The sequence below is a fragment of the Chiloscyllium punctatum genome, chromosome 10, assembly GCF_047496795.1.
Source record: "Chiloscyllium punctatum isolate Juve2018m chromosome 10, sChiPun1.3, whole genome shotgun sequence".
NCBI lineage: Eukaryota > Metazoa > Chordata > Chondrichthyes > Orectolobiformes > Hemiscylliidae > Chiloscyllium > Chiloscyllium punctatum.
In genome coordinates this window covers 54,152,531-54,166,629 of record NC_092748.1, presented here as the reverse complement: position 1 = coordinate 54,166,629, position 14,099 = coordinate 54,152,531, and the positions used below count along the sequence as shown (strand labels likewise).

The window sequence follows — 14,099 nt, the reverse complement described above, 5'->3', positions numbered from 1 at the left end:
TCCAGATTTCTGAAGTCTTTTGAGTAGGATTGTGATTCAGTTCTGTAGTTGTGGGGTCTGGTCTATCGCCACCTGTTGGGAAGTGTCAGTATCTGCAAACAATGCATTAGATTCCTCAATCTAGTCTCTTCAATTTAAAATAACTGTCAAGCAGCCTATTTTCTGTATCATCTCTAGTACCTTGACATCTTACTTAAAAGTTTCATGCTTAGAATTGGGTACGTGGGGCAGCATAGTGGCTCAGTGGTTAGCACTGCTGTCTCACAGCACCAGGGTGTCAGGTTCGATTCCAGCCTCGGGCGACTATCTGTGTGGAGTCTGCACATTCTCCCAGTGTCTGCGTGGGTTTCCTCCAGTTGCTCAGGTTTCCTCCCACAGTCCAAAGATCTGCAGGTCAGGTGAATTGGCCATGCTAAATTGCCCGTAGTGTTAGGTGCATTAATCAGAGGGAAATGGGTGGGTTACTCTTCAGAGGGTCGTTGTGGACTGGTTGGGCCGAAGGGCCTGTTTCCACACTATAGAGAATCTAATCTAAAAAAAAACTAGCCACAAAAACACATGACCCTCTCTCACTAGTATCCTTACATATAGATAAGGAAGGACACCACTTCGACTGATACAACACATCCATCCTACGACAAGCCAAACAGAGACACGCATGAGAATCCCTAGAAGCATGGCATTCCAACTGGAACTCTATCAACAAACACATCAACTTGGACCCCATTTACCACACTGAGAAAAAGAACAGGAAATGACATCACCAACCCAAGGAAATCTAAAAAAATCCAAAGCAAGTCACTAACACCAGTGCTTCACCATAGGCTCATTGATGTTATCTAGCATGGTGATAAAACATCTGAAAATGAACCTTCCAGCTCAGCGATCAAAATTACATCCATATGTTAATATGATGAAAAAGTTTCCATCATTATATACAAAACATCTAAATTGTTTTAACATTAAATTCAAAGTTTGATGAACAATAGTATCTTCAAAATGGGCAAGTGCACTTAAACAGTCAGCGAGGGAGACACACACATACACAACCCCACACATCCACCCACCACTGATTTGGCCTCAGGGGATACTGGACACAATTCTGCAATGACTCAAGGGAAAACATCCTAGTTTTGCATATACAAATAAGGGCAACTGATCAGATATCAAACTACATATCTGAGCTTCAGAAGACACTAAGCACATTAAGAATTAACTAGCAATGGAAAAAAGCCAGCTCATAGTAAAACAATATACAACAAAAAAAAGCTAAACCCTATTAAATTGCATTCATGTTATTTATTCTGGGAATGTGTCACACAAGGTTACTTATTATTGGCAATCACAAGCTGCCATTTCGAAATTTATGGTTAGCCTACTTCGTGAGGCCAATAGAGAGTTTCAGGAATTGAACTAATAACCATACGCAGGGGTTGTGGGCTAAAGTGCTAATAAACAAAAATAGTGGACTGACAATAGCGTGGATCCTGTAGCTGCTCCTAAGTTGCAGGTTTTCTTGTATAATTCCTATGGTTTTCACATTTCATAACTATAAAGATTTTTATTTTGAATCATTTTGTAACTCTTGTAGAAGAGTTTGTTTTTAAAAATGGAGATTGTGTGGGTCGGACCTCCATGTTTGTCAAGTATCGATCTGTGGGCAGATATACTTCCCCCCCTGTTTAAAACTTAAAAGATTTCTGTAAATATACGTTTAAAACAAAATAATAGAAAGATTTCATTTTTACACTCAGAGGAGAGATATTTTTGACAGTGTTTGACAAATTTTGATCCACAGTAATTTATTTTGACAAAAAAAATTTACATTAAACTAATACGTGAAGAAGGAGAGATAGTTTGCACAGCCTGTGGACAGGCTTACACATTGATTGCTCTGGAGAGATTTTTTTAAATCTGGAGATTGAAAACTGAATGTTGGATTATTTGAGGAGGAGTCATTTTTCATTGGTTCAGCTAAGTGTTTGATTGCTTTTTATTATTTATTTGTTTAAATTGTTTTATGTGCTTAATATTAATTCTGTGGGGAAGGAAATGTAGTTTATTTTTAAATGTAAGGTGCTATTGAGAGCTTTTTAGGTTTAATGTCTCTGAGGGCATGCATACAATAAGACATTGCAAATTATGACTAATAGATTTAGAGAAGTGTTTACACAGCAGGATAAGTCAGATAGATGGTCAATTGTCAAGAAAGTTAAGAAGGTAGTTCAGAAGGGTCAAGCAGTTATTTCTCTCTCAAACAGGTATTTGCTTTGGGTACTGTTGAATCTTATATTAAATGGGGTTTGTCAAGATTAAAAGAATAATTTTTACAAGGGTCTGTCCAGTTAGGGGCGGAGACTAGAGATTCAGTGGCAGTCAGTGTGAGTCTAAGATAGTATGTTGCTTTCCTGGTGCCATAGTTAAGAACATCTCAAAATAGTTGAAGCATTTTGTCAAAAGGAAGAGTAAGAAGTCAGAAGTTGTTGTGCATATTGGTAGGAATGATGTAGTTAAGGAAAGGGTTAAGGCTTTGCAGAGTGAATATAACTGGTTAAATAAAAGTTTAAAAAATAGAACATCAAAAGGAGTAATCCCTAGTTTATTTATAGTGCCAAGTTCTAATGAGGGAAGTAGTCAAAAAGAGATAGATAAATCAATGGCACAATAATGTAGGGATTCACTTTCTTGGATCTTTAGGATCTCTTCAGAGACAAAAAGATCTGCTCAAAAAGGATAGATTTTACCTGAACTGGAAAGGGACCAATATACTGGCAGGGAGATTTGTTAGTTCTATTTTAGGAGCCTGTAAGTGTTCAGAGAAGGGGGGGGAATGTAACAGTGAAAATTGAAAGTAAGAGGAAGATGATTCTGAATCAGAAAAGAGCAAGTTAATTAGAAAACATAGACAACCACAAGTCAGGTGCGACAATCACCTGATGAAGGAGCGTCGCTCCAAAAGCTAGTGTGCTTCCAATTAATCCTGTTGGATTATAACCTGGTGTTGTGTGATTTTTAACTTTGTACACCTCAGTCCAACACTGGCATCTCAAATCATCAAAATTAATGGTATTGTAGACAGTGAAAAAAGGTTATCTAAGATTACAATGAGATTTTGATCAATTGGGTGAATGGGCTGAGGAGTGGCAGATGGAGTTTAATTTGGATAAATGTGAGATATTGCATTTTGGTTAAAAAAAACAAGGGCAGGATTAATACAATTAACTGTGGGGCACTGGGTAGTGTTTTAGACAGGGGTTCGGTATATAGTTGTTTGAAATCTGCATCACACGTAGACAGGGTGGTTAAGAAGACGTTTAGCATTCTTGCCTTCATTGCTCAGATGTTTTAAGTATAGGAGTTGGAATGTCATGTTGAGATTCTACACGATATTGGTACTGCCTCTTCAGGAGCACTGTGTGCAGTTCTGGTCATCCTGGTACAGGAAGTATATTATTGAACTGGAGAGGGTTCAGAAAAGATTTACCAGGATGTTGCTGGGAATAAAGGTTTCACATGTAAAAATAGATTGGAAAGGATGGGACTTTTTTCACTGAGCGTAGAGGTTGAGGGATGAGCTTATAGAGGTTTATAAAGTCATGAGAGGCATAAATAAGGTGAATGACAAAGATCTTTATCCTAGAGTAGGAGAATTCAAAACTAGGGGTTATATGTTTATGGCAACAAGATAGATTTATAAAGGACATGGAGGCAACTTTCCCTTTTTTTTCCTGACAGTTCATGTGTGGAATGAACTGCCAGAAAAAAAGTGGTAATGCAGGTGCAGTTAATGTTTAAAAGACTTTTGGTTAAGTTCACAAATAGAAAAAGTTTGGAAGAATATGAGCCAAGCGTAGGCAGGTGGGACTAGTTCAGTTTGGGAACAAGATTGGCGTGGACTAGTTGGAGCAAACTGTCTGTTTCTATACTGTACAACTCTATGAATCTACTTGGAAGTTGTGGTGCTCCCATGCAGTTTCTGCTTTCATCCTGAGTGATGGAGCTTACAGATTTAGAAGGTGCAGTTGAAGAAGCTGAAGTGCGTTTTGTAGAATGTATACAAAAGTCACAGTATCCAGTGAATAGGTAAAAATGAATGTTTAAACTGGTGGATAGTGTGTCAATCAAGTAAATGGCTTTGTCCTGTACAGCGTACAGCTTCTGCGCTTACTGCAGCTATACCTATATATGCAAATGAAGAATATTCCAAGATACTCTGAACTTGTGCCCCATATATCACGAAGAGATTTTTGGAAGTCAGGAGGTGGGTCACACCATAAATCAATCAATCAGTTACTGATCAGTGACAATCTCCTGAATGCTGATGGTGAGAGATTTGACAATTATAACTAATTATCAAAAGGAGCTGATCGATATCCCTGGTTCATGGTTATTGTTTAGCACTTATGGGGTGCAAATATACTCATGTTCCTTACCTGAGAACTGTGCTTCCTGGTTACTAATTCCTCCAGTAATGGAAATATTTCTCCTTATCTATGTCCCTAACAATTTTGAAGACCTCAATTTGGGTAACACCTTAGCCTTCTGGGTTCTAAAGAAGCAACTCTAGTCTATCAGTGTCCCCTCATAACTGAATCACTCCAGTCCAGCTAACAACCTGATGAATCTCCTTTGCACCCTCTCTAATACAACGACACTTTCCAATAGTGTGGCAATCAGATCTGCACACTCCAATCATAACCTAAATGTTTTATACAGTTCTATCATAACTTAATTGCTCTTGTATTCAATGTCTCAACTAATAAGGCAAGTATCCCATATGCCTTCTTAACTACCTTAGCTACTGGTCATGCTGCCTTCAAGGATCTATTGACATGAACACAAAGTTCACTCTGATCCTTTGTACTTTCTCAGCTCTTACTACTCAGCATAGACTTCTGTTTCTAGTTAGTCCTCCTAAAATACATCACCTTAAACCTTTCAGGGTTAAATTCCATTTGCCACCGTACAGCCCATCTGACCAGCTCATCTATCTTATCCTGTAGCCCATGGCTTTCTTCCTCTTTATTTACCACAACACCAATTTTCATGTTGTCTGCAAATGTACTAATTATACTTCCCATGCTCGATGTTAAGATCATGAGTGTACACTAAAACAGCAAGGGTCCCAACACTGAATATTGTGGCATGCCACTGGACAGACCTTTCAATCAAATTTGCAAAATTGCTCTGCATTCCTTTTGCACTTAACATCATAACAGACAGGCATGCAAGACATTCTCAAAAACCTTTCTGAAGTTATATAAATGTTTTGGATGAGAGCATAAGAGGTACAGTTAGTAAGTTTGCAGATATCACCAAAATTGGAGGTGTAGTGGACAGCGAAGAGGGTTACCTCAGATTACAACAGGATCTGGACCAGATGGGCCAATGGGAGGAGAAGTGGCAGATGGAGTTTAATTTAGATAAATGTGAGGTGCTGCATTTGGGAAAGCAAATCTTAGCAGGACTTATACACTTAATGGTAAGGTCCTAGGGAGTACTGCTGAACAAAGATACCTTGGAGTGCAGGTTCATAGCTCCTTGAAAATGGAGTAGATAGGATAGTGAAGACGACGTTTGGAATGCTTTCGGCTATTGGTCAGAGTATCGAGTACAGGAGTTGGGAGGTCATGTTGCGGCTGTACAGGACATTGGTTAGGCCACTGTTGGGATATTGCTTGCAATTCCGGTCTCCTTCCTATCGGAAAGTTGTTGTGAAAATTGAAAGGGTTCAGAAAAGATTTACAAGGATGTTGCCAGGGTTGGAGGATCTGAGCTACAGGGAGAAGCTGAACAGGCTGGGGCTGTTTTCCCTGGAGCATCAGAGGCTGAGGGAAGACCTTATAGAGGTTTACAAAATTATGAGGAGCATGGATAGAATAAATAGACAAAGTCTTTTCCCTGGGGTCAGGGAGTCCAAAACTAGAGGGCATAGGTTTAGGATGAGAGGGGAAAGATATAAAAGAGACCTAAGGGGCAAAATTTTCACACAGAGGGTGGTATATGTATGGAATGAGCTGCCAGAGGATGTGGGGAGACTGGTACAATTGCAACATTTAAGAGGTATTTAGATGGGTATATGAATAGGAAGGGTTTGGAGAGATATGGGCGGGTGGTGGCAGGTGGGACTAGATTGGGTTGGTATATCTGGTCGGCATGGATGGGTTGGACCGAAGGGTCTGTTTCCATGCTGTACAACTGACTCTAAATGTTGCAATTGTACCCGCCTCCACTAGTTCCTCTGGCAGCTCATTCCATACACATAGGATCTGAAGGCTAATTTTCTGCAGAGGATGCTTTTTAAATCTTTCCCTTCTCACCTCCACTTTAGGAAAAAGACCTTGGTTATTGATCCTATCATATCCCTCGTGATTTTATAAGCCTCGATCAGGTCACCCCTCAGGCACTGACGCTACAGGGGAAAAAAAGCCACAAACTATTCAGCCTTTCCCTATAACTCAAAACCACCAGTCCTGCAAAATCCTTGTAAATCGTTTCTGCACCCTCTCAAGTTTAACAGCATCCTTCTGATAGAAGGGTAAACAGAACTGTACACAGTATTTTAAAAGTGGTTTCACCAATGTCTTGTACAGCCACAACATGACATCTCAATTCCTATGCTCAATGCACTGACCAAAGGCAAGCATGCTAAATGCCTTCTTCACCACCCTCCTGTCTACCTGAGACTTCACTTTCAAGGAACTACATACCTGCATTTTACATCTCTTTGTTCACCTCTTCAGAAAATTTATTAAGACATGACACCCCTAGTCCTCCTATGCTGACAATTCTTTATTAATCTTAGTTTCTCCAAGAGGAGGAGATTAATTCAGTTCCTCAGAATTTTTTCCAATTGTTTCACTATCACTGACATTAGACTTATTGGCCGGTGCTTTCCTGGTTTATTCTTATGAGTCTTTCTGAATCATGATATCACATTATCTGCCTTCCAGTCCTCTAGCATCCCTCCTAGGGTCAGAGAGAATTTTAAAGATCAATGTCAGTGCCCCTGAAATCTCCCTTACTATACACAGTAACCTGAAATACATCTCATCTGGGTCTGGATATTTATCCACATTCAAGCCCACTAAAAGTATTAATATCTCCTCCCCATCAACACTAATATTTTTGAGTAGATCAAAGTACCCCCACCCTTTTTCTGTCCCCATTTTTCTCAAGCTGTGAAAATCTTTACAGAAAAAGGGCAATTCAGGTTTGGTGTTGCACTGTGCAATCAAGGGAGAATAGGCAGACTTTTACTTAATAAAGGAAGCAAACATTATAGGGATAAGGCAGAAAAGTGGAGGCGAGGATTATCAAATCTCATTGAATGGTGGAGCAGATTTGATGGACTGAATGGCCTACATCTGCTCCTAAATCTTATGATCTTATAGCTGATCATCAGCCCAATGATTTGTTATCACAGGAATAGCAAACGGTGCTGTTTACTGTGCAATCATCAGCAAACAGCATGATTTCTGACCTTATGTTGTAGAGAAAAGGTCACTGATGAAGCAGGTGAAGATAGCTCATGCAGGAGATAACCCTGAGGAGCTTCGTCAGTAAAGGCCCTAAGCAGTCCTGGCAGAGCCCAAACTAGGTTGACAAACATAATCTCAAGTTCCAAAACATGACAGTTAGTTCAGATTTAACTATTTCATATAAATGTTGTTAAAGTAGGGAATGGATAATCAAATTAACAATGGAAGAGAAAAACATTAACAAATTCAATCAAAAGATGGAGAATTTTTAATAAATTATATCTGCAGGAAGTATAACAGCCAGAGCAGAGTGATGTTTTTTTTAAAGCTACCAAATCTATTAGTACATTCCTACTCAATCAGATGATTTCTTCCAGGCAGTACAAGAATTTCAAAGGCACTTTTAATGATTCAGATGTTAACCTTTTAATTCACTTAAAATAGGCTATGCAGTTCATAGAATCCGGAAAAGAGAGACAATCTTAATAAAATTAATTCACTAAGTGGGGTCTTCAATTATTAGGTATTCACTTGTGTGGGCTACAATGTTAGTATGGCATATATTTTTCTAGCTATAAAATGTATAATTTTCAGCAATAAAAATAAAACTGGACTATGAAGACACCATTCTTCAAAGTGATCCAAACTGGCAATAGCCAGATTACTTACAGTAAGGGAAATAAAAATCCTGGAAGCGCCAAAGTTAGTCGTGCATCCCATTCTTCCGGAAAGCACCACATGTACACAATTATAAAGGTTATGATATAAAGTGTGGATGAATACAGAACCAGTCTTCCAATCCAGATCTTCTGCAGTCTTTGATTTTTTTCCCTGAATTCTTCCAATGCATTTATTTCCTATCAATCAAAAAAAACTTCATTCAAATTATAGAGAATAAAACAGACTAAATTATCAAAAAGATTAGTTTTAGACAAATGGATCAAACAAACAAACAAACAAACAGGTAGACTTAAATGCTAGTTTGGAAATGTTCCACTACGTACAAGTAGCACTGCCGCTCTAATACTATACTGCCAACATTTTTGATCTCATTTGGATAACAGGGGTTACATTTTGTAATGCTACCTTAAAATATGATTTGTCACAATAATAGTTATCAATCCTGCTTCTCAAAGCTGAATTTTTCTCAGACTGCAATCGATCAAGTTACAAAAGAAATGGGAACAACATAAAACATTTTATGCATCCCATTATGAAAACAAATTAAGTTGCTAAGTTATTTAGCTCTAAACGAAAATCTTTTTTCAGTCTGTTTATGAAACCTTCCAAATTCAAAAAGTTTTGCATCCCCTAGAGAAAAATATATTTCAAAATGCATATCTTACCATTTGAAGGAGTTATTAGTAACAGATCGCAACTTATAGAGAGACTGTATATCCATTATTTTTACCTGACCCTTCTGATATTACGTCCTTTCTGAAATGCTACTTAAACTTCTACTTTTCACCTTTCATTTGCAGCAGCATGCACACGATTCTTATTCCTTTTTCTTTTCACTTGTCTATTTGTTCTTATACAATTCTATTCTCTCCCTCCCATTACTTAAAACAGAAAATTTCCAGCTATTTCTTTTAAGCCATAGCATAGTTCTCAGGCAAAAGTAATCTAACATGTTTCAAGGCAATTCCTATCTACAAGACTTAGTAATAACTTTGTTGATAACATTGACTGCCATGTCAAAGCAGTGGGTGAGGGGCAATAATCCAAGAACAATTTTTTTTAAAATCCAATGTTGTACACTTGTTTAAAAAAATCTCATGTCCAAGCTAAGCATTAAGTTTATTACCTTTAAGTAGTCATGGACAAACTACAATCGAACTGTCTAAAGGTAATAAGTTCCAAGGCTGCAGACTTGGATGCTTACGATGTGGAATTCCTTTGGCCAACACTACCAGCCCTGACAAAAGCCCTTCCAATATTAAAAATTGCCATAGATGTACCAGATCATAATGTGCTGGTCAGAGATGACTGGTAGTGGTTTAACTAGAGGGTTACCACACCTCAGGCAAGGCGAGAGCCTAAGAAAGTGACACAGTAACCTCGGCAGTGCAGGAACTGAATACATGATGTTGGCGTCACTCTGCATTGCAAACTAGCAATCCCAGCTAATTTAACTGAATGCCTTGACCTTCCTTCTACCAATGCTGCCTAACACTCTACGATTATCCTGGAAAGAAAAGATAACCCATTATGTATTTTGGCTTTCATAAACAATTGCCTCCCCGCAGGCCTCTTTCAAATCTACCAGTCTCATCTCTCCCCAAAACAAACCACTGTTTACCCTTTTAAAAGTCAGAGTTAGACAGTACAGAAACAGACCCTTCAGTCCATCTCTTCTGCGCCAACCAAATATCCGAAACTGATATAGTCCCATTTGCCACATTTGGCCCATATCGCTTTAAACTTTCCTATTCATGTACCCATCCAGATTGGGCCTTTTAAATGCTGTAATTGTATCCACCTCCATCTACCATCCTCTGCATGAAAAGGTTGACTCGCAGGTCCCTTTTCAATCTTTCCCCCATCTAGTTTTAGTCTCCCCTACCATGGGCAAATGACCTCAGCTATTCACCCTATCCATGCCCCACATAATGTTATAAACCTCCCCTTAGCCACTGACATTCCAGGAATAATAGTCCCAGCCTCTCCCTCTCAACAGACCCTCCAAACCTGGCAACATTCTTGTAAATCTTTTTGGAACCCTTTCAAGTTTAACAACATTGTTCCTATAGGAGGGAGACGAGAATTGAATGCAGTATTCCAAATGGGAACTACCTAAACAAGCCATAAGTGCACCTTTGCTCAAGACCTTGAGCACATTGTTCTCACTACCGATGAGGAAAAGACCATAATTCCCTGTTTGCTACCTCTTTTTTTAAATATTAGCTACCCTCCAATCTGTAGGGACTGTTCCAGAGTCTGTGGAATCTTGGAAGGTGGCCATCAATACATCCACTGTTTCTATAATGACTTCCTTAAATACTCTAGGATGCAGATTATGAGGCCCTTGGGACCTATCAGCCTTCAATGCCACCAATTTCCTTAACACAGTTTCCCAACCAATAATGATTTTCTTCAGTACCCTCCTCTCACTAGACCCTGTGTTTCCCAACGTTTTCAGGATGTCACTTGGGTCCTCCATTGTGAAAGCAGAACCAAACCATGTATATAATTGGGCTGCCATCTCTTAGTTGCCCATTATAATTTCCCTGCTTCTGACTATAACAGACCTACATTTGTCTTGACTAATTTTTTCCTCTTCACATACCTTAGAATCTTTTGCAACCAATGTTCCCAGCAAGTTTACCCTTGATATTTCTAAATTCTCTCTTGAAACGTGGGCATTATTGGCTACCCAGCATTCATTGCCCATCCCTAGTTGTGCTTGAAAGGGTGGTGGTGAGCTGCCTTCTTCAATCACTGCAGTCTACGTACTGTAGATTGACCCTCAATGCTACTGGGGAGGGAATTCCAGGATTTTAACCCAGCAACAAAGCAAATGCAACATATTTCCAAATCAGGATGGTGAGTGCCTTGGAGGTGAGCTTGTTGGCAGTGGTTTCCCAGGCATCTGCTGCTCTTGTCCTTCTAGATAACAGACGTGGTCTTGGATTAAATGCTGTCTGAGGAACTTGGGCAAATTACTGTCATGCTCAGTAGCAGCAGTGTGTGCAGTCTACAAGAAGTATCAGTGGTGGAGGAAATGGATGCTGATGCATGTGGTACCAGAGATGCACTCATCTATGCAAGTGGGGAGTATTCACTTACACTCCTGATGTGTGTCTTGCAGATGCTGGACTGGCTTTGGCAAAACAGGAGCTGGGTTATTCACTGCAGTATTCCAAGTCTCTGACCTGCTTTTGTAGCCATTGTAATTTTGCAGTGAGTCCAATTGAGTTTCTGATCAATTGTAACTCTCAGGATGTTGACAGTGGGGGATTCAGTTATGGTAATACCATTGAATGTCATGGGGTGGTGATTAGATTATCCCTTATTGGATAGAGCCATTACCCGGCATTTGTGTGGCATGAAAGCTACTTGTCACTTTTCACCCCAAGGTTGGATGTTATCCATTTCTTGCTGCATTTGGACATGGATTATTTCAGTATCCGAATCATAAATAGTGCTGAACATTACACAAATATCCCTACTTCAAACATTATGATGGAGAAAGGTTGTTGATGAAGCAACTGAAGACAGTTGGGCCTAGGTCACTATCGTGAGGAAATCTTGAAGAGATATCCTGGAATGGAGATGACTAACCTCCAACCACAACCATCCTCTTTTGTAGCAGGTATAATTCCAAGCAGTGGAACATTTTCCCACCCAATTCCTACTGACTGCAGTTTTGCTAGGGGTCCTTGATGCCATAATAAGTCAAATGCAGCCTTGACATCATGCTCTCACTTCTGGAATTCAACTTTGTTCTTATTTGAAGGTAAGGCTGTAATGAAGTCTGAAGCTCAGCAGCCTTGGTGGAACCCAAATTGGGAATCAATTAGCTTATTGCTAACCAAGTACTGCTTGATAGTACCGTTGATAACTCTTTTCATCACTTTACTGATGATCAAAAGTATGCTGTTGGGGCACTAAATTGGCCGGGTTAGATTTGTCCTGCCTCTTCAATAAAGGACATACCTGGGCAATTTCCCACACTGTCGGGTAGACAGTGTTGTAGTTACACTGGAATAGCTTGGCTAGATTTTCAGCAAGCTCTGGAATACATCTTCAGTATAATTGTTGGAGTGTTGCAGTGCCTGCAGTCTTTGCAGTCTCCAGTCATTTCGGGAGATCATGTGGAGTGAATTAAATCAGCTGAAAACTGGCAACTGTGATATTGGGGACCTCTGGAGGAAACAGAGATGGACCATCCACTCAGCATTTCTGGCTAATGGCAAGGCAGTCACTCTTACCTCACTTCTGGAAGTCAGTCTTCTCGGATTAAGGGTACAATGAGGTCAGGAGTTGACAGGAACTGGTGAAACCCAAACAAAGCATCCATGAGCAAATTATTCCTTTACAAGTGCTGCTTGACACCATTGTCAATAATCCTTCCAGTATTTTGCCAATGATCACGAATAGACTGACTGGGTAGTAATTAGCTTGGCTGGAACAGTCCTGCTTTTTGTGCACACGACATACCTGAGCAAGGTTTCCACATTGTTGGATAGATGCCAGTGTTGTAGATCTTATTATTTCTGGGGCAGCAGTCTTTAGTATTATTGCGGGAATGTTATCAGTATTCAGACCATTTACAGAATCCACTGCCTTCAGCAATTTCTTGATATGATATGGATTGAATCAAGTTGTATGAAGACTGGCATTGGTGATGCTCGGGACATCAGGATGAGGCTCAACAGATAATCCATTTCTTGCTTCAGCTCAGGATGGATGCAAAGGCATCAGCTACGATGTCACAGATTGTAAACGGCATACCATTTTGCTAATGCTAATAATGCAGCATCTTAGATATATCCTTTGTCTTCAGCAAAAGGAGTTCCATGGTATATATTTTTAAAATTCATTTCTGGGTGTGAGCATTGCTGGCTGGCTTGAATTTATAGCCTTCCCTAGTAGCCCTTGAGAAAGTTCTGGTGGGCTGCCTTCTTGAATCACTTCAGAGCACCTATTGTAGGTTGACCAATCATGCCATTTGGTAGGGAATTCCGGGACTTTGGCCCAGCATCAGTAAAGGAACAGCAATATATTTCCAAGTCATGTTGGGGAGTGGCTTGAAGGGGAAGTTTCAAGTGGTGATCCTATGCATCTGCTGCCCTTGTCTTTCTACAGGAAGTGGTCATGAATTTGAAAGCTGCTGTCTGAGGATCTTTGGTGAAATTGTGCAGTGCATTTTGTAGATAGTACACACTGCTGGTACTGAACGTCAGGGAGTTGATTTTCATGGTGTGGCATCTACCTGACTGTGGAAAATTTTCGAGATATGTCCAGTACATAAAAAGCAGGACAAATCCAACCTAGTGGATTACTGTCCCATCAGTCCACTCTCGGTCATCAGTAGAGGTTTGCTTTAACCTGCATGGTGTCAAGCATCTGAAGTGTTGTTGGGACTGCACTTATCCAGGCAAATAGGTAGCATTCCTTCACTCTCCTGATTTGTGCCTTATTGATGATGGACAAGCTTGGGGAGTCAGGTGCTGAGTTACTGGACACAGCATTCCTAACTTATGACCTGCTCTTGTAGACACTGTGCTTACATGTTGAGTTTCTGGTCAATGGTGACCCCAAGGATGTTGATCATGGGGGATTCAGTGATGGTAACACCATTGAATGTCAAGAGGTGGTGGTTGAATTGTTTCTTATTGGAGATGGTCATTGCCTTACATTTGTTTGACATAATGTTACTGGCCACTTGTGACTGAAGCCTGATATCATCCAGATCTTGTTGCATTTGAACATGGACTGCTTCAATATCTGAGTCGTCGTGAATGGTGCTGAACATTGCGAAATTATCAGTGAACATCCTCACTTCTGACCTCATGATGGAGGGAGGGTCATTGATGAAGCAGCTGAAGGTGAATGGTCCAAGGACACTGCCCTGAGGAACTCCCACAGAAATGTCCTGGAGTGGAGATAACT

General features: G+C 40.0%; 1 protein-coding gene across 3 annotated transcripts in view; it reads right to left on the bottom strand.

Moving 5' to 3' along the window:
* The window catches only part of LOC140482160 (endoplasmic reticulum junction formation protein lunapark-like), a 91,078-nt gene that overhangs the window by 62,911 nt on the left and 14,068 nt on the right, over nucleotides 1-14,099 (bottom strand). For all 3 annotated transcript variants that reach the window (XM_072579170.1, XM_072579168.1, XM_072579169.1), the window contains exon 4: nucleotides 8,151-8,338. In XM_072579170.1, coding sequence (XP_072435271.1) covers nucleotides 8,151-8,338 — 188 coding nt within the window. The remainder of the gene's footprint in view (nucleotides 1-8,150; nucleotides 8,339-14,099) is intronic.